This window comes from Meles meles, chromosome X, assembly GCF_922984935.1.
Source record: "Meles meles chromosome X, mMelMel3.1 paternal haplotype, whole genome shotgun sequence".
NCBI classification, from domain to species: Eukaryota; Metazoa; Chordata; class Mammalia; order Carnivora; family Mustelidae; genus Meles; species Meles meles.
This window is the reverse complement of record NC_060087.1, coordinates 84019858-84044411: the sequence shown is the minus strand read 5'-3', so window position 1 is coordinate 84044411 and position 24554 is coordinate 84019858. Positions and strand designations below refer to the sequence as shown.

Below are 24554 nucleotides of genomic sequence, written 5' to 3'. Positions count from 1 at the left end.
CCAGCACATGAGATATCTAACCTAAAGATCTTGCTTCTGGCCTAAGGTGGCAGAGTATACCCTGGAAAACTGAACTTGTATTTTGAAAAATTTGTGTGCTAGAATAAAAAATGAGATGATTAATCCTCTGTAAAAAATAATATACTACATTCTCACTAGTTTCAACACTTTAGGAATAAGGCATGCCTAGTATGGAAAATTTACCAACATTAATTTCTAACTCATATGGGAGGCCTCACCCTACCTTAAAACATACTGTTTTCTTAATAATGACGAGCACTGGGTGTTACACACAACTAACGCATCATTGAACACTACATCAAAAACTAATGATGTACTATGCAGTGGCTAACTGAACATAATAAAAAAATAAATAAAAGAATACTGTGAATAATAATATAAAAATTAAACCAGAATTATTTTTAAACTTATTCTAGTCTGTCTAATTTTTGTGTATTTGTTTGTCTTCCTATCTTCTAAAGAGGGTTGGAATCAGTATGTCCTACAATAGAAAGCATCTTGTAAAGTCTTGTTTCCAGTCCCCCAAATTCATCAATTTAAGCTCATGTGGGATACTAAATGTAAGAACTCTGAAGTAACTACAATTGTAGAAACATATAATTTTATAGACTTAAACAACTGCATAAATTTTATTTCGATACAAATACCACAAATCTGGACTGGATAGACTTACTGGGGTACTCAAGAAAGACACCAGCTTAGAAGTTGGTACCATCTGTTTTACCCTCACTAATTTTAAGAACCATCCTATGCTCTCATGCTTTCATTGATTATTCCAATAAATATAATTAGCCAATGCCTGATGTTGAATATTCCTTCCTGTACTTAATGCTGAAGAAACGTGGTGACAGACTTGTATTCAAATTTCTATTCCCACAGAAAAGTAAATTCTTTTTAACCTGAGTGCCTTTATCCAACAGCCCTGTATGGAAAAAAGCCCAAAGATGGCAATTTTCAAGGAATTCTGAATTCCCCTAATACTTTGTAATGAATGCAGCTCTAATAACTGAATATATGTTGATGACTTCTCATTACAACTATTTCAGCAGGTGTGCCTCTTACTACTTCTGCACAATCAACTTTTCTGAAGCCCCTTGCTGTCAAGCCTCCTCCAGGTGGGATTAAAGACAAGACTATGCCTTCCTCTTCCAGCAGTGCTTTGGATTTGAATAATCCAAACAAGTATTGCAAGCTCTGTCCTGCTTCCTTTAATAGTCCGTTAATGGCCCAACAGCATTATGTTGGGAAAAAACACAAAAGAAATGAAGCTAGAAAGAAGTTTGTAGACAACATAAGAGAGAAACCTCTTCCAGCAAAATCAGATGCAAATGGTAAACAGTAAAAATATCCCAAAACTCTTTCATAGGAAGTTTATATTTTATAAAACATACTGACTTATGTATATATCAATTTGCAGGTTGATAGTACTGATGGTATTATACAATTTTAGATGAGTAAGGACTTCAGAGTTCATCTGGTTCTGTCTGTTGGTTTTCTAGAAAATGAGACTCTGAAAAGTTTAGATGACCTTTATTAATTATAGGATCAAATATAGGTATCCCCATGTCCATGTTATGTCATAGGTACATAAGGAAGTATTTTTAATTAGTGCCGTGTGCTTATATTATTCAGTCACTAAGTATGGCTTAAGTATCTCTAGGGTGCTAGGCTAGTCATTGTTGGGAATACAAATGAGGATATACCATTTTCCCTGAAGGAGCAAGTGTATAAACTTGCTGAATTTATAACACTTAATTGCAAGAGGCTACAGACATGAATTTTTGTGTACATATTTTTTGGTAACTAGGGGAGTGAAACACCATGGTTCAGAAAACCTTCATTGAGGGAGTATATGATTTAGAGTGGTAGAAGTGGGAAGGAGAATTAACAGAAGAGCTAGAAAGAGTGGCAAGAATTCAGGTGCAATAAAGATTCTGATCCTGACTGGAATAATCCACTTGCTCTTCTAACCATATTTTTTTTCATTTTCCCCCCACAGGCACCTTCTCACTACTAGTGTATTTTATTCCCTTTTCATATTCTCTCTTCCATCCACTTCTTTTCGTCCACTTGCTGTTATGTTTCAATTCTTTTCTTACTAGACCTTTCTTCTTCATGTGAAAATGTTCATTTCTCCCACCTTGAAGCCCTATTCTTTGTCATATGTAATTCCTTATGTTCTGGTTCTTCTGTGTTTCTGTTTCTTTTCTGTTTTCGTTGGGGGATCTTTTTTTAATGCATTACCTAAATGTAGGTGTTCCTGTGGCTCCATTCTTGACCTTACTCTACAAACATGATCTAAGCTGTTCCCCTGATTTCATCTCTTATCTGTATGCTTACGACCTTTCTGTCAAGCTTTGAATTCATATCTCCTACTGGCAGCTACTGCTTTACCTGGATACCTCATATCATTTCAATTCCACTCAAGTCACTTGGAATAGAAACCTGTAGTTAACTGTGAATTCCCCAACACTACCTTCTTTACTTTTTATATCTAATGAAACACCAAGCCATGACTGTTTTACCTGTTCCCTTATCTCCAGCCCTACTTCTCCCATACTAGCTCAGGCCCTCAACATCTTCCCTAGAGCTTTGCTACTCAAAGTGTGATTTGTGGCTAGCATCATCAGCATCACTTGGGAGCTTGTTAGAAAAAAGAATTTCAGGCCTCACTGCAGACCTACTAAATCAGAAACTGCATTTTGACAAGATCACTAGGTGATTTGTTCTCTCAGAAACTGCATTTTGACAAGATCACTAGGTGATTTGTTCTCACAATAAATTTTGAGAAGCATTGTTCTAGAATATTGCCACAGCCTCCTAACCACTCTCCCTACCATCAGTTTGTCTCTCCAAATCTACCCTCAATTTAACCATGAGAGTGTTTCACCTAAAGTGCGCATCTTTCCATGCCACTCCCTACTTTAAAATCCTCACTTGATTCTCCTTTTTCTGGGGATAAAAATCTAAGTTTCACAGCTCTTTATCATCTTTCCCTGCATATCTTCTCCAGGCTTATCCCCTGCTACTTCCTGTCATATCTTTATAGGTCAGAACCAACAAACTGCTTATGGTTTCCAGAAACCATTATCCTATTTCTTGCTTCTGTGCCCTTTTTCATGCTGCCTTTTACCTGAAACATCTCCATGTTCCTCTTCATTATCTAATTCCTACTCATGGTGGGCGCCGTGGCTTAGCTGGTTAAAGCGCCTGTCTAGTAATTCCTACTCATTCTTTAACATACTACTTCCTGGGAAGCCTTTTCTGTTCCTTCAAGACTTATCTTCGTGCTTCCTTAACCTGCATGTATAATTTTCTCTTCATGTGTCTTTATCTCCTACTAGAATGTGTAAGGTCTTTGAGGGAAGGGATTTCACCTAACTCTAATGTATTTCCAGTGCTAGCGATAGAAACTGGCACAGAGTAGACCTCCCTCAATAGCAATTAGTTTAATATAGAATCAGTGAACTACTAATCTTGATATATTGAGTGCTAACCCTGCGTTCATACTATTTAAATTTCCTAATTAACGTGATTCAACATATTCCAAAAAGTTACATAGAGATCCATGTTTTTATCTAGGAATTTGAAGAATGTTGATTTAGGCAAAAGCAGAAATAAAAGTGGTAGAGTTTCAGAACACTAAAAAGAAATAAAGTGAAAAAAAAGTGGTAGAGCTTCTAAAAGTAGTAGATGTTTGGAGAAATGACAAGTTTAACTTGTTAGGTTATTTTTCCTATTGCTAGGGTGAAGATATCTGAAATAAGTACCTTCTAGTTTAAAGGTCAGCATTAGGTAAAACTGGAACTGAATCAATTATGATAAGTGTGTATAGCCTGGGAAAGTCATGTTACCATTCTGAAGTTTCAAGTTTATTAGAATAAGGGAAGGATTTTGGTGAAATTTTCATCTGGCCAGGGAGGAAGGCTGACCATTAGCATAATAGAGCTCAAAGAACAAATTTCCAGCCCTGCTTTCGACTGTTCCATTTTAAGAACAGTAAACATTTGAGGATTAAAAAGTAGCTGGAGAATTTAAATCAGCTAATGAGAATTTCAAAGAACAGAACAGCAGAAGTCCATATTATAAGTAAGCAAGTGGTAAGACAGAAACAATTTGATATATGACAATTTGACTATTTCATTCATCAACCCATCTTCTCCCTTCTTTCTGTCTCTGCCTTTTTTTCCATCTGTTTTGTTTATATATGTTCCTACTATACCTAATCTCTGTCTTTCTTCATCATTCTCACTGCTTTCTTCATGTCCCTCATCCAGCCCAGATCTTATTAGCACAGGAATGGCTACCATAACGATATGGAACTAAAGTATGTATGTATTTTTTATTTATTGTATTTGTTTTGTTTATCTTACTAATTTCTAGCTTCATTATTGCACTTAGATATCTCACCTTTACCTGTAACTCAACATACCTAAAATTGAATTAATAATCTTCTCTAAAACCAACTTAATTTTCCCAAGATTCCTGTCTTTGCCTGTTGTACCATTTCTTAGTTACCTACATTTTAATCTTTGAGGGCATCTTCAACTACTTTATTTTCCTCTATCTTGTCCATCAATAAGTCTTATCAAGTCTTATTAGAACTATTTTTCCTTTCCATTACATTTCCACTATCATCATTTCACACTTCAATTCTGTAACAACCTCCTGGTGGGTCTTACTTATACCTCATTGTTACTCTCTTATTCTTCAGTAGCAAGATTTCAACCCTGGATCAGTTCCACATCCCCATTTTCTACTTTTACATTCAGGATACTGAGTGATGCTGTGGAAAATTATGTAAAGCTAGAGATTATGTACCTTGATAGAGTCTTGGAATCCAATCTCTGTGGACTTGTCCTGTTTAACCCTTTACCTTTTCCTTCACTTTACTCTCAGCAATGATTTTAAAACCCACACCACTGTCCAGGACTCTCTTCCACTCTTCTGTGCTTCCCCCTCTCACACCTTTCAGATAAACTTACCTCCCACATTCAATCAGTCACCAAGTTTTGCCAGTTTTTTCTTTTTTCGTTTTTCCAGTTTTGATGGTATATTTCACCAATCTCCCTGCTCCTGTCTATCCCTACTGTGTTCTATCTCATGCCCTCCTTATCTCTTGCTTTGTCTAGTTATTTATATACATGTGGTCTCCTTACTTTGAGGCTTGTGCCTCTCAAATTTATCCTCCATATTGCAGCTATAGGAGAGATTTCTCTAAAACACACAGCTGACTATGTCACTTACTGCTTAAAGCATTTCAAGGTTTCCCAATACACAGGATAAAAAGTATAGGCTCCTTAGCATAACACTTAGATCTCTCTGACCTGACACCCTTTTGCCTCTCCCATATTGTCCTGTTATATTTTATTCTACAACAATTCCAAATTTTAAGAAGTTCTTATAAACACGTCAGTGTTTCTGTCATGCTAGTCCATCTCCATAAAATACTATTCTCAACTCTTTTCAACAAGATAACTATTGTTCATCCTTCCAAGTTAACTAAGGCATCATCTCTTCCAGTAGCCTTCTTCAGACCCCCATACTGTGCTAAGTGTCTCTGCTTCTTTGAGCTCCCATAGCCTTTTTTTTTCCATTTTATTTATTTTTTCAGCATAACAGTATTCATTCTTTTTGCACAACACCCAGTGCTCCATGCAAAACGTGCCTACCACCTGTTCCCCCAACCTCCCACCCCTGACCCTTCAAAACCCTCAGGTTGCCCCAACCTCCCACCCCTGACCCTTCAAAACCCTCAGGTTGTTTTTCAGAGTCCATAGTCTCTTATGGTTCACCTCCCCTCCCCAATGTCCATAGCCCGCTCCCCTTCTCCCAATCCCACCTCCCCCCAGCAACCCCCAGTTTGTTTTGTGAGATTAAGAGTCATTTATGGTTTGTCTCCCTCCCAATCCCATCTTGTGTCATTTATTCTTCTCCTATCCCCCTACCCCTCCATGTTGCTTCTCCATGTCCTCATATCAGGGAGATCATATGATAGTTGTCTTTGATTGACTTATTTCACTAAGCATGATACGCTCTAGTTCCATCCACATCGTCGCAAATGGCAAGATTTCATTTCTTTTGATGGCTGCATAGTATTCCATTGTGTATATATACCACATCTTCTTTATCCATCAACAGATGAATGGAGCTCCCATAGCCTTTAAGCATACCTCTTACCTTTTACCAAATGAGATTGAAATCCTTTATTTATATGTTTCTCACTTGCATTTGTCAGCAACCTGCCCATTTTATCCATCTTGTACCCGTAGATTCTAGCGTGGTTCTTGGTGCCACATAGGGGCTTAGTGTTTTTTGAACAGATTATTTGAAGTCAACACATCATGCTCATTGCTGTCTCTCCCATATCTGATACTGTTTTCTTCCCCTGGAATGCCCTTATCTGCCTTCCTTAAAATTCAAATCCTTCTTATCCTCCAAGATCCATCATAACTTCCCTCACTTGTCTGGCTGCTGATATTCTCCCCCTCCTCTGATTCCTCATAAACTTCACTGTTCATTGAGAGTTACGCTAATTATAGCCCCTTAAATGAATTAGCCTCCTTGAGACAAAAGATTATATTTTATTCTGCAATATCCATCTTAGCACTTTATATGGTAATAAGTACATAGTTTTTTTATTATTTGCTAATTGTTTATTGAAAAGAAGAGTCATATAGAAGGATAAACATAGATTGAGAGATATGTTTGAAGTCACTTACTCAGTTGTACCTCAGATTCCTCAGGTGTAAAGTGAAAATAAGGCTACTTCACAGGATTTTCAAAGGATGAAATGAAACAGCACAGTACCCATCACAGAATAGGTACTTAACAAATGTTACCTTTTTTTGCAATGTTTGTTCTCCTGTTGTAATTTAAAAACAGGTAAAGTAGACTTTTTCTACTTTTCTTCATAAAGTAAATTCACGTTAAGCTGCACTTTTCTTTATATGAGGCTCTCAATTGGTTATTTTCCATTTAAGCTATTAGACAATGGTTCTCACCTTGCCTACATGTTAGAATTATGCAAGGAACTTTTAGACATCTCAGTGCTCAGGCCATCCCACAAATCATTTAAATTAGAATCCCTAGGACCTACACATTAGTGTTTTGTTTTCTGTTTTTTAACTCCCTAACTGATTAGGATATAGAGCTAAGATTGAGAACCACAACAGTAGACTATAAAGATACATACTTCCCCAATCTGTGCTTTGAAAACAAAGATCTCAGTCTGGGCAGTTATAAGATAGAGCTGTGATTAGGAGAAAAATAGGCACCACAAGTGTTTGGTTATGGAAAATTCTGAAAGGTATGAGATTCAAAGAAGCTTGAGTTTCTGAATGAAGTCAGAAATAAGGAATCCTAGCAGAGCTGAGGGCAGCAGAGCTGGACAGGAACAAGGAGCAGACCAAGATGGAAGAATAGAAAGTATAAGAAACAGAGTAGATTAAAGAGATTTAGAGTATACTTACCTTGGTGAGCATTAAGTAATGTATAAAATTGTTGAATCATTATATTGTTTACCTGGAACTAATGTAACACTATATATTAATTATATATCAATTTAAAAAGGAAAAGATAAACATAATGGAGGCAGGTTACAGAAGGATTAGACCAGGAATTTTGATCTTGGAGCCAATAAATAGGCTTCATATCTTCACAGAAAGTGTTTACGCCATATTTATATATTATTTTTTTAGATGTCTATATCTAGAAAAAGATAAAGAATATCAGTGTATGAAAAAGACAAGAGCTAAGGTTATAGTAATCAGACCACAGAGTTCCAGAACTGCCTCTGGACCTTTTATATGTGACCTGCAGCTTCTCTAAACCCATATATTACCTATATTATAATCTTCTGATATAATTTGTAAAAAAAAAAAAAAAACAAAAGAGGAACTGAGGAGAATGTTATATATACTGTATACTTTATAAGCACTGAACAAATATGTAAAACCCCTGAAATCTAATCTGAGTTTATAACCATAATGAAGATCATTGGCTCAATATTAGGGCAGTGGTGCTCAATGGCTGTATAAAAAAATCATCTAAGAACGCTTTCAAAATTAAGAAAGCCTGGTTCCACTCCTAGAGATTCTGATTTAAACGGTCTGATGTGGAGCTGTAACATGAATATTTTTAGTTTTCCACATGATTCTAATATGTAGCTAGCATTGAGAACCACTAACCTAGAGGAAGTCAGGATTCCTGCTTAACTTGCATAACTTCAGTGCTCTCAAAATGTATGTTGTTGGCCAAGCAAATCTGAATGTTAATTTTTGTACTTGTTAAATAAGGATATTAATATTTTTTTGAAAAGTTTATTGTGAGCATGCATAGTCCTGGCTTTAGACCTTGGCTTTGCAGGAAGTCCAGCATCTTCATGTTAGATAAACCTCAAATCAGGAACTGACTGGACCACAAACAAACTTGGCAAACACTGATAAATAATCAGAGAACAAGAAAGGTATTCCCTTAGTGTATTTCTCATACATTCTCTAAGAATAATTACCTGAGCTATTGTTAAAATACAAATTCCCTCTCATAGAGACAGTGGATCATGTTCTCCAGGAGAGGGAATTGGGGGTCTATATTTAAGTAATACTCCAAGTAATTCTTAGCAGAGAAGTCTGGGAAACACTGTCATTTAAGTTAATACACTGTCATTTTGGTATTGATTTATGGTAGGAGGAGATAAATATTTTTCCAGTCCTCAAGGTTTTTAAAACTTGGATCTATCACCCAGGTATCCCTTTTTTAGGATCAAATAATATGGGAAACCAAATTAAATCTGTAAGTGACTTGGTGAGCATGAAATCAGAGCACTGGCAGAGAGGATAGTTATGAGGAATCATTCATTCAGTCTTTGGCATAACCTGCTGAGTTCTCCTGGGCCCACTAGAGTATCTGTCAATTGTAAGCAGACTCCCCATGTTCTTCCAAATTATCGTATTTCTTTCTCCTTGACAATATTCTCTTGTTTCTATGAATGATCTTTCCTTGGACAAAGCCAGTATTCTTGATAATGATTAATTTAGCATCCTTTGGTGATTAAATTGCTGTTTGATTTAAAAGATGACCTCTCTTGACTCTAAAATTACTGCAGCCACCAATTTATTGCCTCTTCTTTAGGGTGGGATTGTTTCATATTTGGCTTATGAAATTTATTAATTTGCTACTTCTGACCAAAGAGGAAGTGGAAGAATAATGAAGTTAGGAAAATAAAGATTAATTTATCCCCTGCTTTCAATTCTACCTAAGAAGCAGAATAGAAAGGTAGCTGGTATATCTATAGTTCTTGATTCTTTTGAAGTGGTAACTAGTAGTTTTGTTTTAGAATCTTGCTTTCAGCTTTTATCCTGAGAGTGGGGCTCACTGAACCTCTCTCCTATCTAAAATCTCTCTGTGGAAATTACTTTTGGTAAACTAATGCACTACAGTGATTTCAGGTAAGAGAGTAAAAATTTGCTTTTGTTTAATCTTTTGGGACCTTTCAGGTTTTTGTTGGGCAGAAAGAGAATTAGGAACAAGCAGAAAGGTTGGTTAAGGGATTAAGAGGTCGGGCATACTAAATTTGATGTGCCTGCTGCACTTTGATGTAGAAACAATAGGCAGGCAGATAGCAGTTTCTTAAGAAAGAGTCCAAGCCTAGAGAAGCAATGTGATGTAGTATAAATAATTCTGGGCTCTAAATTAAGAAGTATGGGCGCCGAGAGGTTATCTCAATTACTAACTGGCTCTTTGACTTTGACCAAGTCATTTGACCTCTCTGGACCTTATCTTCAAATTGGGAAAGTTCAGTAGATAATCTCAGTAAATTCCTGTCCAGTTCTATGATTCCAAATGTGTCCACATTGACCTGCTTAACTTGGACTCTCTATTTTTCAGCATTTAGTATGAGAACCTACATTTGCCATATTTGTAATATCACCTTTACATCTTTAGAAATGTTCCGGTCCCATATGCAAGGAAGTAAACACCAAATTAAGTAAGTATTTTTTTTTTACCAAAATGCCCCTGTGACACCAAAGAACAGGGCTTCTGTCAAGTACCCTTACATGTATTTTTTTACAAACTTTCTAGGCATTCATTTCCCTATGAGTTGATACTGCTGTAGGTGATGGCATTTGTAGGTGATAGTATTTGATACTGCTAAAACTGATGGTATTTGAATCCCCTAAGGACTTTCCTAGCCATGATAGTATACTGGCAGAGCTGGATAATTGGCACCCCTGCTGACCAGACAGCATTGTCCTTTTCTGGAGAAATGCTGAAGGATCATTCTCATTGAGCCATACAAACTCAAATAAGTCTTGGAAGGTTGCTTAGTTTTGGAGATACAGTGATCTGGTCATCATCCTTCTAGCAAGGTACAGTGGTTAAGAACAAAGGTCTTGCTGTTGGACAGATCTGGATTAGAATATCATATCTGTGTTTCTAACAAGTATATAACTTTGGGCAGCTCCAATATGAAGTGGTTATAATGAAATGTTAAAATTATTTGTAAGGTGCCTGGCCTGACATATAATAGGAGCTCAATAAATATTTATTCCATTCTATTTTATTGTTTTAAGGAGAGGATTAAATGTACAATAGGGATTGGATAAGTCAGGTAGCAGGACAGAGGGGCACTTAACTATTGTATTTTTGGTTTGTTGCTTTAAAAATCAAACCATAGGGGCGCCTGGGTGGCTCAGTGGATTAGGCCGCTGCCTTCAGCTCAGGTCATGATCTCAGGGTCCTGGGATCGAGTCCCACATCGGGCTCCCTGCTCAGCAGAGAGCCTGCTTCCCTTCCTCTCTCTCTGCCTGCCTCTCTTGTGATTTTTCTCTGTCAAATAAATAAATAAAATCTTTAAAAAAAAAAAAAATCAAACCATAGTGTTTCTGTCACATTATTTTATTCTGGTAGAAAATATTTCTACTTTGAGTCTGAATACTTAGGAGCTTAATTGTCTGATTAATCTTCATTTAGACTCTTTATTTTAAACCTCAGAGTTCCAGAATAAATAGCCACTACATTTATAGATCTATACAAGAAGCTAATTAAAACTTCTAAAACAGGGTGACATTCAGATCAGACCATTTTGGGACACTAAATATTATTGGTCCTTTCCCACATATCCCAACATGCCTTACACTTTAAGTACTAAGACAGTATCAGCTATGTCTACATCTTTGTACCCATCTTCCCTTTTATCTCAGCCCTGAAAATTTTTTTGTGTGTAAAAAATCGTGAGGTACATGGGAAGTATCTGACTCTCCCTGCTTGCTGCTTCTTTTTGGCATAAACAGTGATGATTTATAGCTTTTATATTACAGTAGGTTTTTTAAAATTTGCTTGGGATTTTTTTGTTTTTATTTTTCCAAACTAATCTTTTTGAAAGCAAAGAAAATATTCAGAATAAAATAACCTAGTAACAAGAACTTTCTGCTGTCTTCTTTGCAGAGAATCCATTGTTACCAATCTAGTGAAGAATTCAAAGACACAAGACTCTTCCCAAGATGAATGTACAGATTACATCCAAGTGCAGAAAGCCAGAGGACTGGAATCCAAGACTTGTTTCAGAAAGATGGAAGAGGGTTCTTTGGAAACCCGTGGGTACAGGGAAGTAGTTGATTCCAGATCCAGATATAGAATGTTTGAACAAAGACTCCCATGTGAGTCTTTCCGGACATACCCACGATCATACAATATTTCACAAACAGGAGAAAACCAGTTACCTCGTTGTTCACCAGCTCATTCAAAGAAGACCTATGACTCTTTCCAAGAAGAACTGGAAGATTACATCAAAGTGCAGAAAGCCAGAGGACTAGATCCAAAGATTTGTTTCAGAAAGAGAAGAGAGAACTCTGTGGAAACCCGTGGGTACAGAGAAGTTGATTCTGGACCCAGACGAATGTTTGAGCGAAGATTTTCACTTGAGACTTCCCAGACCTACCAACAACCATATAATATTTCACCAGTAGAAAGCCAATTACATCACCGGTTACCAGCTCATTCAAAGAGGACTTATGATTCTTTCCAAGATGAACTTGAAGATTACATCAAAGTGCAGAAAGCCAGAGGATTAGAGCCAAAGACTTGTTTTAGAAAGATTAGTGATAGCTCTACAGAAACCCATAAGTACAAAGAAATGGTTGATTCCAGACCCAAACATAGAATGTTTGAGCAAAAACTCCCATTTGAGGCTTCCCAGACCTATACAGGATCATACAGTATTTCACAAGCAGTAGAAAACCAGTTACCTCATTGCTTACCAACTAATGACAGCAAACAGAGACTAGACTCCTTGACCTCTTGTCAGCCCATCAGAGACTATTTCTCAGAAAAACCAGTACCCCTTAGCCTTAGTCAGCAAGAAAATAACTCTGGCCCATACAGTGTAGAATCTGAAGTTTACAAGCCTCTCTCTTCAGAAAACAGTACCAGTGACCATCAAGCAGGTCATAAACGGAGACATCAGAAGAGAAGAAGGCACCTGGAGGAAGGCGAAGAAAGGCCAGAGAAAGAGCAGTCCAAGCATAAAAGGAAAAAGAGTTGTGGGGATACTGATCTAGACAAGGACAAGAGCATCCGACAAAGGAAAAGAGAGGGAGATAAAGTCAGTGTCAGTTCAGGAAAGCCTAAACATCGGAAAAAGAAAAAAAGCCATGGTGTACCTACTGAGAAAGAAGAACGTAAGCACAAGAAAGAGAAAAAGAAATCTGTTGAAGAAAAGACAGAAGAGGAAATGCTTTGGGATGAATCTATTCTTGGATTTTGAGCTTTTAGTTTTGTTTACCCAAAGATGAATTGAAGAAATAGTTAAGAATATGGATTTAGACAAACAGGAATATCTAGTAAAGAAAAGGAGCAGTGGATACAGTCAGTGTCAGTTTAGGAAAGCTTAGTTTTTGTGTGTGTAAATTGAAATTGAGTTGAAAGAAGAAACAAGCTTAAACCTACCCTCTGAGAAAGAACATAAGAAAAACATAAAAACACAACAAGAACAAGAGAAAAGGAAACCTGTTGAAGAAAAGACCACAGTCAGTGTTTTGGGAGGAGTCTGTTTTAGGAATTTGAACATTTCATTTTATTTGCCTAAGGATGAATTGAAGAAATCAGTTTAGAAAATGGATTTAGATAAAAAAAAACAAAAACATCCAATGAAGAAGAGAAGAGGTGAATATGGTCATTGTCAATTCAGGAAAGCTTAGTTTGGGGGCAGGGTGTAAAAACTGAAAATGAATTGAAAGAAGAAACAAGTATAAACCTAGCCTCTGAGAAAGAACAACATACCAACACAAGAATAGAAAAGAAAAGGAAACCTGTTGAAGAAATGCTTTGGGATGAATCTACTCTTGGATTTTGAACTGTTTTTAGTTTTGTTCCCTTAAGGTTGAGTTGAAGAAATAAGAAATAAGTTGAAGAACTTGGTTTCATGAAATTATTATTTGAATTTTCCTAAGTGAACAGTTAACTTTAACCTATAACAAAAGCCAAGTGAAGTAAAAGTATTCAATATGCCTTTTCCTCAAGTTACTTTTCCTCATTTTCTTAAAAGAAAAAATATGTTTCTTACATATAATGTAATTTTGTTTAATGGGGTTGTCCCTACTTCTGTTCATCAAATTGCTGTGGTGGTGAATTATTTACCCATGGGAGATAATTTATTTTAAATGAGAGAACTACCAGGCATTACAGAATCCATTTCTTGTTTAGGTTTGTGTTAGTGTTGTTGATATTTTATTGTTGTTGTTGTGTGTTTATTTGTTTCTTGGTTTTCTTCAAGAAAAATGTATGAAGCGATTTAGACTGATTTTTTTTGTTAAATCTAATTTGCAGTGTATTTTTGTATTTTCTAAATCTGAAAGTGAAAATGAAAGTCTATAGTAAGTTTAGATGATATATAGTTTTAAAAAGCTCTCAAAAAGTACTGATACAAAATCAGTCTATATTCTGCAAATGTTTATATTATATTAAAGTGTTTTAATTTCTACATACTGTTTTGTGTAACCAATCATTTGCCAGCCAAAGATGATTTTATTTGGGGAATGAGAGGAGAAACAATTATGCAGTTTGCACCCCTTAGGAGATCACAATGTGAGATTGTAATAATTTCATTTATTTCACATCTTGCTTAGTAGAAGCAGACTTGAGTTCAGTTTTAAGTTAAAAAATTCGACCAACTAAATAACTTGAAACTGAAGAAGGAATAATTTCCTAAGTGGGAGAGGGCTGTGAGAGTACATTACCTTTAAATTGTTTCATCTTGATTATTTTTTTTACACTGGTGCTCCCTTTTTTTATGATTAGCACCTCGATCACCATGGTACAGTAGAAAGAGTAATACTGGGAGTCCAAATCCCAGGATTCTGGTCTCAGTTGTACCATCAAGTTGCCTTGTGACTTTGTGAGAATATTATCAGAATCCAACATGGAGTCATCAGGAATAGGAAAAATAGGCTATAGTATTCCCTTGATGTGTTAATCTTATCAAAAAGGTAAATAAATTTAGATGGTAATGTATCTGCATGTAGGCAACACATTTAATAGTCCTTTTCCTTGAGATTTTGTTGAAATGGTAAATGTGAGCTGAAGCATAATATGATTGATTGGGTTTATACCACGTTGGTATAGTCTGAAAGGGAGATAGTTCTCAAATTAACTTTTCTTCCACAGGACTTTGGTTGGTGTAAGATTATTCGGTGCTACACTACTACTTCTCTTTTTAACACATCTGGTATAATGGTAAAAGGAGAGGGGAAAGAACCAGAACAGAGCAAATAGACTGTGAATTAGCTACACAAATAGCAAGATCTTTTTCTGAATTTGGCAAAAAATGCAGCTCTTTTCCACAGAAAACGCAAGACAAGATTATTGAATTGTAAGCATTTTTAGAATTGGTGAATTATTTTGCAGAAGTCCATTTTTTATGGAAGGGTGGAGGGTAGAAATTCAAAACTATACATCATCAGAATATTCACTAAGACACCAAATTTCTATTATCTTTTCCAAATAACTTAAATAGATCAATGATTTATTAAAATTAGCAGCACACGATTTCATCAATATTGTGTAAATCATAAAAAATTTTAACATTAAAATCATTTAAATTAGGTGGGGTGGCAAGTTGGGAGAGGGAAAAGTGTGTGCCATTGACTACATTCTTGGGGAAGTTACCAGGGACTTGCTCTAGAAATTGGTTTCGAAAATTTCTAGGACAAAAACTGTTTTGACAAAAATAAAGTTTAGGGGCACCTGGGTGGCTCAGTTGTTGGACCTCTGCCTTTGGCTGAGGTCATGATCCCAGGGTTCTGGTATTAGGCTCCCTGCTCTGTGGAGAGCCTGCTTCTCCCTCTCCCTCTGCCTACTGCTTCCCCTACTTGTGCGCTTGCTCATGTTCCCTCTCTGTCAAATAAAATAAAATCTTAAAAAAAACTTTATGTTAACTCTATCATAAAATTAGTTTTCTATTAACCAAAAAGTATTTTCTGGTTGAAGCTGGAGACAAAGACCTGGAGTCTGACTTTGGCAAATTTGTTCTGCTCTTAACTTCTGCCTCTGAGCACTGGGAGGTGACAATATAAATCAAGATATTTAAATATATATGCAGATCCCAAAATCATCTCTAATTCTGGAGTTGAGGCTGAATCTAGCAAGACAAAATTTAGTAGTGTTACTATTAATGCATTTGGCTGTAGACAATACAAAAATATATTTGAGGGGGCATAGTTTTAGGATATTACCTGTGAAAATGTTGAGATTTTTATTACATGCTTAGTTTGAAAGACTAATATGCTCATCTAGACATAAGATCACTTATGATTTAAGACAAATAGTGTTCAGACAAGTAAATTAATAGCACCTAGCTTCATAGGTATATACTCAATAGAAGGTTGGGGGGGCAAATTTGGGCTGAATTTGGAAAATAGTTTTCAAAAATTGCAGCTTTAGGGGAAAAATGGAATTGACTGCCTTGTAATATGCATACCTTAAACAAATTATAAGAGCTGACTGTCAGCATTGAGCCAGGAAGGAACCTGGGGGAAAAAATGAAGAGCATAGATTCTATTCCACAAAGAGCTCACACTCTAACAGGGTAAATGGACCAATAAATAGGAAATTGCAGTATAAATTTGATAAAGTCTACAATAGGAGTGCTGAAGGATGCTGTGGTTAGAAAGGTAACAAGCTTAATGGAATGGGAAGTGGGCATTCAGGAAAGACTTCCCAAAGGAAGTGATATCTAAGCAAAACTTTTCCTCTCGGTTCAAAGACATTTCTTTGCTACATCTACCACTATCTAATAGGTACTAAACAATATAGATAGCTACATAGAGTGCCTCCTGCCATTACCAACCATTCACCTCTCAGTTTCCCCCATTTCTGTAAAACTGTCCAATTGTTCAAGCCAAAAACTATTTTTGAGAACCTCTTCACTTTTACATTAGTCCATAAGCAACTCTCCTTGATCATATCACCAAAATATCTCTCTTGATGTTCAATCTCTTCATCCTCACTGCCACCACTCCAAACTGAGATATCATCTCTTGATAAAACTAGAATAGTAGGTTTGAGAGCAACTGAAACATTCAGAGAAGCCATCAGAGGTTCTGAATTACAGATGAGTGGGAAAAAGCTACACAGAATCAGCAAGAGATCAAAGAGTGGTGCGGTGAACTAGGCCCTTGAGGATTTCAGAACTATCCATCATAGTATTTTCTACAGAACAAACCCACACACAAAGAAAACTGCTAGTTTCAGAAATCAAATGGAACAGGACAGAAACACCGTGGGTAAGGAGAAAGGAAAATTCAAATAGTAGTGGATAGGGAAAGAATCCAGAGAAAGAAGATCCCAGGAAGTATTATGAACAGCAAAATAAACTTCTGAAGGTGAGAGTAGCACCTTGGAAAGCCAGATCTAGTAGAAAATGAACACACCAGAAAAATGCAGATACAAATTAAATGAAAACTAACCTAACCCAGTATTTTAAAATGAGCTGAAATAAAGAAAACATTTATGAGCTTTGATAAAGAGCATAAATTCAGAAATAGAATCCAGAAATAGACAACAGAAAAATGTAAGACAAAACCTGACAGAACTAAGTAAATAAATATAAGAACAATTGGAAAATAAACTGCCAAGAATACAAGAGAGAAGAGACACTATGTTAAAGATAGGGAAATAAAGAATAGAAAAAGGAAAATAAAGGCAAGTTTTTGAAAATTATATAGATTGATAGACCAAATAAAGGATAGCCAATGGGAGATAAATTTGTTGTAATGGAACTCTGTTTGTGCTGCCCAAACCACCCCTGCCCCCTTCCCACCATCTCAGGTCAAAGACACTCATTTCCCCAACTTTTAGGGAATTGGCCTTGTCTGAAGGGAACAGTGTCTTTTAAGATCATGCCCTCTCCTGGGGACAACCTGCATCCTTTAGTGAGATAATGTAGATGTATACAAAGGCCAAGATCTCCTGTTTCAAATTTGGGCACCTCTAAAAGACCATCTTAGTTCCAGAACTCCCCATGGGATCAGCCAAAACCTTTGTTGTAATTATACTACAGTTCAATTTCTCTGCTAATCCTGCTTCCCTTACTACCTCACAGCGTTGTTCTTTTGAACATGCCCCTATAAATTATCTACAAACAAATCTCTGTTTCATCATTATTTTCCCCCAGAACCTTACCTAAGACAGGTGGTATCAGGAATAGTCCTAGCAAACAGACTCCAAAAATGGGATTTGCAGAGCAGGAAGTGAGGATCCTGTCAATCATGGCAGTTGGTAAAACACTGGTAGAAAGTAGTCCGCGGTGTGCTACAACAGTATAATTGTTAAAATTTTCACCAGTTATACTAGTGAAAAGGAAGGCATGTGCAAATATACAAGGAGTTGAGAGGATCGGGGCAAACAGCAATTACATAGAATCCACTGGCTCTTGCTGAGTGATATTCACGTAGTGGAGAGAGAAAATGAAAGGCTTAGAGAATTACCAATTTAAAGTGAAATATTAAAGTCAGAAGACATCTTTGATAGCATATAAAGGGATTTCCAGCTCTATCTTGAAATCTCATCTCCCATGGGTCTTCTATCTTGAAAAGGTGGACCAATTCTAAGATTGCCAGAAAAATAAACAGAATGCCCAGTTAAATTTGAATTTCAGAAAAAGAGCAATTTTTTAGTATAAATATGTCCAATGCAGTATTCGGGACATAATTACACTAAAACAGAATTTCACTATTAATCTGAACTTCAAATATAATGGGATTTTTAATATTTTTTTATTAAATCTTGACAACCCTACCCATTTCTTCCAATTGGTTGTTAGCATTCCCGTTGCCTGAAGATGCTATTTAGCCCTCTGCCTTGCCAAACTCATCCCCTCCCCTAAACATAATTACACTAAAACAGAATTTCACTATTAATCTGAACTTCAAATATAATGGGATTTTTTATATTTTTTTTATTAAATCTGACAACCCTACCCATTTCTTCCAATTGGTTGTTAGCATTCCCGTTGCCTGAAGATGCTATTTAGCCCTCTGCCTTGCCAAACTCATCCCCTCCCCTAGCATCTATCCCCATGATTCCTGCTGGCCAACAGACTGATAACTATAATCAAACCACAACCTAACCTGGCTTGAGAAGTGTTGATCTGATCAGGGTAAAAAGGGTCTATGTGCACTCTAAACGAAGGAAAGTACTAGGAGAAAGCTTTCTGGGGCTGAGCTCAGAGGCCAGAAAAATTTGTGAACAGACTGTAAGAGGGCTACGTATTTCCAGGAAGAGCCCCATAATACAGGGAGGTTAGAAATAAAGATAGAGAAAGCAGCCTACTGAGGGTATGTAAGAGAGAATATGCACAGGGAGAGTAGGATAGACCTGAAAAGCTTTGACAGAGAGAGTTTTGGTTTTTGCCTGTTAAATTACAGGAGTCACTGAAGATTTCTAAGCAGAAAATCAAGAGTTGGACTGGATTGGTCTTAAATTAGTCTAATGTGTTCATTTCAAAAAATTGTTAGTGTGAAGTTGGGAGGGTGGACAGGGAAACAGACACAGAATCTGTATGGTAATCCAAATGTAATATCAGGGACTAAGGTGATGTCAGAGAAAACTGGGAGTAAGAGACAGAAAAAGACTATGAAGTTCTCTTGTAAAGACTCTGAAAGACTAGGACTGGGTCATAGATGTCCAAGAGAAATGCAAAACTTAATTTCAGACAGGCTAATTTCACAATGATTGATACCAAGAAAGTCAATCTAACGTCATGATGCCATGAAAGGAAAGAGATAGCCTTCAGACTGAAAGAAGCCCAATAATATAATCACAAGCTCTTGTTCCTTGGGACTTTTTAATCAAGTCCAGGGAGGATTAAAAAAATTTAAGTATATAACAATTGACCCATGGGACTTGTCAGTGTAACTTCACTGTGTACCTCAATTTAAGATAAGCACTAAGAAAACAAATGTTTGGGAATAGCGATAATCTGGAATCTGGAAAGTTAGAAAAGGATTTTCCACAGGACTGCTAGTCTAAAAACAAAATAAAATTATTAGTGTAAACTTGCTAAAGATTTGTCTATGTTTCCTTCCTTTTGCTTTTATTTTTTTAAGATTTTATTTATTTATTTGACAGAGAAAGACAGCAAGAGAGGGAACACAAGTAGAAGTGAGAGAAGGAGGAGAAGCAGGCTTCCCACCGAGCAGGGAGCCCAATGTGGGGCTCAGTCCCAGGATCCTGGGATCATGCCCTGAGCCAAAGGCAGACACTTAACAACTGAGCCACCCAGGCACCCCCTTCCATTTGCTTTTATATAACTTTTCCTTTTTTAAATTTTTAAATTTTTTCTATTATGTTATGTTAGTCACCATACAGTACATCATTAGTTTTATGTAGTCTTCCATGATTCATTGTTTGCATATAACATCCACTGCTCCATGTAATATGTACCCTCCTTAATACCCATCACTGGGCTAACCCATCGCACCACCTCTCTCTCCTCTAAAACCCTCAGTTTGTTTCCTGGAGTCAATAGTCTATCAGGGTTCCTCTCTACTTCTGATTTCCTCCCCCTTCAGTTTTCCCTTCCTTCTCCTAATGTCCTCCATGCTACCCCTTATGTTCCACAAATAAGTGAAACCGTATGATAATTGTCTTTCTCTGCTTGAATTATTTCACTTAGCCTAGTCTCCTCGTTGATGCAAAAGTTAGGTATTCATCCTTCCTAATGGCTGAGTAATATTCCATTGTATATATGGACCACGTCTTCTTTATCCATTTGTCTGTTGAAGGGCATCTTGGCTCCTTCTAATTTTTAGGTATATTATAGCAAGGCTGAAAAGGGAGAATTCGTGAAATCTTTAATTGGCTCACTGAGGGTAAACAGTGTGTCAGGGAACTGTAACTGTAATTCTTTTCAAAAGATTAGCTGTACATCTATCTTACTGCACCTGTTATATATACAAGTCAAGGAAGTTTGTTAGAAAAAAGGAAGTGTATCCATCACTGCCCAAAGAGACAGAAAAACAGGACGTATGTAGTACTCTTTCCCTTTAGTTTAAGAAATGCTCTAAGCAAGAGGTTTATTTGGATCCTTGAATTTTCAACCACCATAAAGTGGGTGAATCTATAAATTCTATAAAGGGACATTTATGGGGAGAAGTGAGAGCCATGGCTTATCAAGCTCTCATATATCCTGAAATACTGCATGAAATCACCAAGAAAGTAATCCCCATTATGTTTTTCTTTTCCATAGCTGATAGCACTTTTAAGAGGTTAGGTGGAGTAGGGCTCATTCCCATCCCAGAAAAGAAGAAAATTCTGGCTTTATAGACTTCTTCAATGCATACATAGTGAAATCAGGAGGTGATTCCTCATGTTTTCTCTGAATTCACTTCAGTGTAATGCCTGTTATTCAATAACTGGCAGAAACCTATTAAATGTGCAGGTACCTTCTAGAACAGCAGGAGAAGAAAAAGTCCTATACATTATGGTGAAATGACATGGAGTATTGCAGTATTGGATTCAGATTCAGAAGACCTAGGTCTAAAAAACCACTCTCACACATATTTGCTTTAAGGCAACTGGAAACAGCTCATTTAGCCTCTTGCAACCTTATTTTCCTCATCTATAAAATGGAGATTTAAAGAAACTCATCTCACAAGGTTATTTGAGGATAAAATTGAAATAAGATAAGGTGTCAATACACATTTGACAGAAACCGAACTCTCAATACATATGGATTAAATTAGAATATCAAGTAGAGAATATCAGTTGGGAGATCATTACTAAATGCTACATTACAAGGTGGTGACCCCAAAAAGTCCTTTCCAGTGGTCATAGCTGTCCAAAAGCAAACTGGCTTGTCTCAAGAGGTAATGAATACTGCCAGTGTTCAAAGGCAGACTAATTATTAGAGTAGGTTGTGTGGGGAGCTCTAAAGAATTACATGTAGGGTTCAATACAAAACTTACTCTCATTATCCCTCATAACTTCAGTCTTATTTTTTCTACCTTACTTTCCTTTATCTTACAATTTCATCTCTTAAAAAAGTCTTGTCATCAAGCCTATATCTTTATAAGCTGCCTTGACATTTTTAAATAACAAACAAATTTCACAAAAATTGTAAGTGGAATTGAATCTAAGAATTAACATTTTTGTGGTTTCATTTTTTTGTCCTAGGAGAGATTTTTGTAGGGAAAGTGTGCCTTCAGAGAAAGTGAGAAGTTTAGGCTATTGCCTTATGGGTAAGCATTTTGCCATCAGCTATGACTTTATAATAATGGACTTATAAATTAATAATTATATTGTCACCCATTGGTTAAGTTCAAGCTTATAAATCCTTTCACATTCCACCTTTATTATCCCAAGTTCACAGATGAGCAAAGTAAGGTTTTTAATGATGTGCCTCAAATCACACAACTTCCTACCTGTAGGCAGTTAATATCTGTAAATCCACTGTAGTGTGTCTAATTTGTGAAACATCATATCCCTTGAAGAAGGCACCACTCTGCAAGAGTAGAATGCCATCATCTACCAGATGTCATCATCTACCAGCATATGCCAATGCCCAAAGTATCTGGAAAGAAGAGAGAAATAGTCTTTTCTAAAGTGTTCTTCTCCCAAAAGGAATGAGACTTTCAATTTCATCAAAAAAGGTTTAGGGGCGCCTGGGTGGCTCAGTTGGTTAAACAACAGCCTTTGGCTCAGGTCATGATCCCGGAGTCCCTGGATCAAGTCCCACATCGGGCTCCCAGCTCCAAGGGGAGTCTGCTTCTCCCTCTGACCTTCTCCCCTCTCTCTCTCTCACATAAATAAGTAAAATATTTAAAATTCAAAAACTTTAAATCCTATAGGCTAAGGACTGTCCTTTGTAAGGATGCAAACACCACTCAAGGGGTAATTTATTCAGCCATTACCAGCCACTAATTTCCCCCATGGAAAAGTAGCAAGAGAGAAAATAGAAAGTTCAAGGAAATTTTCAAGATGAGAGAGAACTGGAACGAGATTTGAGTACCAGTATTGAGCTAGGCACTTTCACATTGTTATCTCTTTGAATTCTTAAATTAATTCTGAAAACCAAGTGGGGAAAAGAGGGAAATTGAATCTCAGAGAAGTTAAGTCCATTGGCCAAGATCATAGAATTAGGGTCATACCTGGGAATTGAATCCCCATTTTTCTGACCTCAGAAGCTGATCTGTGCCAGGAAGCTCATTATTCCTGGAGAAATGTTGACCCAGAATGCCCTTCGGGTACAAAGACCCTAGATAGACCCTGGGAGATCTTATCCATTAGACACAGGAGGCACAATGCCTAAGTATCGTGTAATTTTTAGGAGTCCATGAAAATGGTTTAAGGAGGTGATGCCACTCAAAATGGCAGAGTAGCTAACTCCAGGGCCCGGCCCATCTACAAAAGCAACTATTTTTGGCAAAAACTGTTAGACTCAACTTTCACAGAATTCTGGAATCTAGTCAAAATAGTAGAACAACTAGAGGAAAGCTTAATGAAGAAAGAAGCTGCAGCGTTTTAGTAAGAGAGAGTGGTGATATTTTAAATACCTCTCTTACCATTCCCATTCCCCAAATCAGCAGCAACCATGAAGACTCCTGGTGCAGGTTACTAAGTGCCAGAGGGAACAGTACAGACCTTATTCTCAAAGAAGGGTGGTTGTGTGTTTCAGTGTTTCAGCTCCACTGGCAGCTCCTTGAAAGAACATTTCAAGGGCTTGCCATTGTTTCTTTTTCCTTGGAGAGTTCCCAGGGCTGGAGTGACTGCCCAGGCAGCATTTGCTGACAGCACTTGTAATGGTCCATTTTATGTACAAACTTGGCTGAGCCATGGTGCCCAGATATTTGGTCAAACATTATTCTGGATGTTCGGAAATCGGTTAGAGAGGGAGATGAACCATGAGAGACTGTGAACTCTGAGAAACAAACTGAGGGTTTTAGAAGGGAGTGGGGTGTGGGAATGGGTGAGACTGGTTATGGGTATTAAGGAGGGCACGTATTGCATGGAATACTGGGTGTTATACACAAACAAGAATCATGGAACACTACATCAAAAACGAATGATGTGGGGTGCCTGGGTGGCTCAGTGGGTTAAGCATCTGTCTTCGGCTCAGGTCATGATCTCAGGGTCCTGGGATTGAGCCCCGCATCAGCCTCTCTACCCAGCGGGGAGCCTGCTTCCCAAACCCATGCCTACCTCTCTGCCTATTTGTGATCTCTGTCTGTCAAGTAAATAAAATCTTAAAAAAAAAAACTAATGATGTACTATATAGTGGCTGACATAACACAATAAATAAATAAATCAGTGAATTTTGAGTAAGGCAAAAACCCCTCTGTACAGGTGGGCTTCATCCAACCAGTTCATGGCTTTAATAGAATAAAGATTAATCACCCAGAGCAAGAAGGAATTCTGCCAGTAAACTGACTTTGGATTCAAACTGGGTCTTCAGCCCAAAAGCCTATCCTGAAGATTTTTTACATACCAATTCCCAAAATCATGTGACCTAATTCCTTAAGACAAACAAATAAATAAACATCCTGCTGGTTCTGTTTCTCTGGAGAATCTTAATACAATGTTGGTACTGAGAAGTGAGGTACTACCTTAACAAACGCCTAAAAATGTGGAAGCAGCTTTGGAATTTGGAATGGGTAAAGGCTGGAAGAGTTTTGAGATGTGTGCTAGAAAAAATGTGGATTGCCACAAAGAAACTGTTGGTAGAAATGTAGACGTTCAACGTGATTCTGGTGAGATTTTTAAAAAGAAAAGAGGTTTGGGGCACCTGGGTGGCTCAGTGGGTTAAAGCCTCTGCCTTCGGCTCGGGTCGTGATCCCAGGGTTCTGGAATTGAGCCCCACGTCGGGCTCTCTGCTCAGCAGGGAGCCTACTTCCTCCTCTCTCTCTCTGGCTGCCTCTCTGCCTACTTGTACTTTCTGTCTTTCAAATAAATAAATAAAATCTTTTTAAAAAAAAAAGAAAAGAGGTTTGGAACACTGAAAAAAATAAAATAAAATTTAAGAAAGGAAAAAGAAAAGA

General features: G+C 37.1%; 1 protein-coding gene across 6 annotated transcripts in view; it reads left to right on the top strand.

Annotated features, from left to right (window-relative positions):
• ZMAT1 (zinc finger matrin-type 1) overlaps positions 1-13941 on the top strand; it is a 38099-nt gene extending 24158 nt beyond the window's left edge. For 3 of the 6 annotated variants that reach the window (XM_045996111.1, XM_045996110.1, XM_045996112.1), the window contains 3 exons: positions 1068-1136; positions 9910-10009; positions 11470-13941. In XM_045996111.1, coding sequence (XP_045852067.1) covers positions 1068-1136; positions 9910-10009; positions 11470-12787 — 1487 coding nt within the window. In that variant the 3' untranslated portion in view covers positions 12788-13941. The other 3 variants (XM_045996113.1, XM_045996114.1, XM_045996115.1) reach the window with 3 other exon arrangements.
• The last annotated feature ends 10613 nt before the right edge of the window (positions 13942-24554 follow it).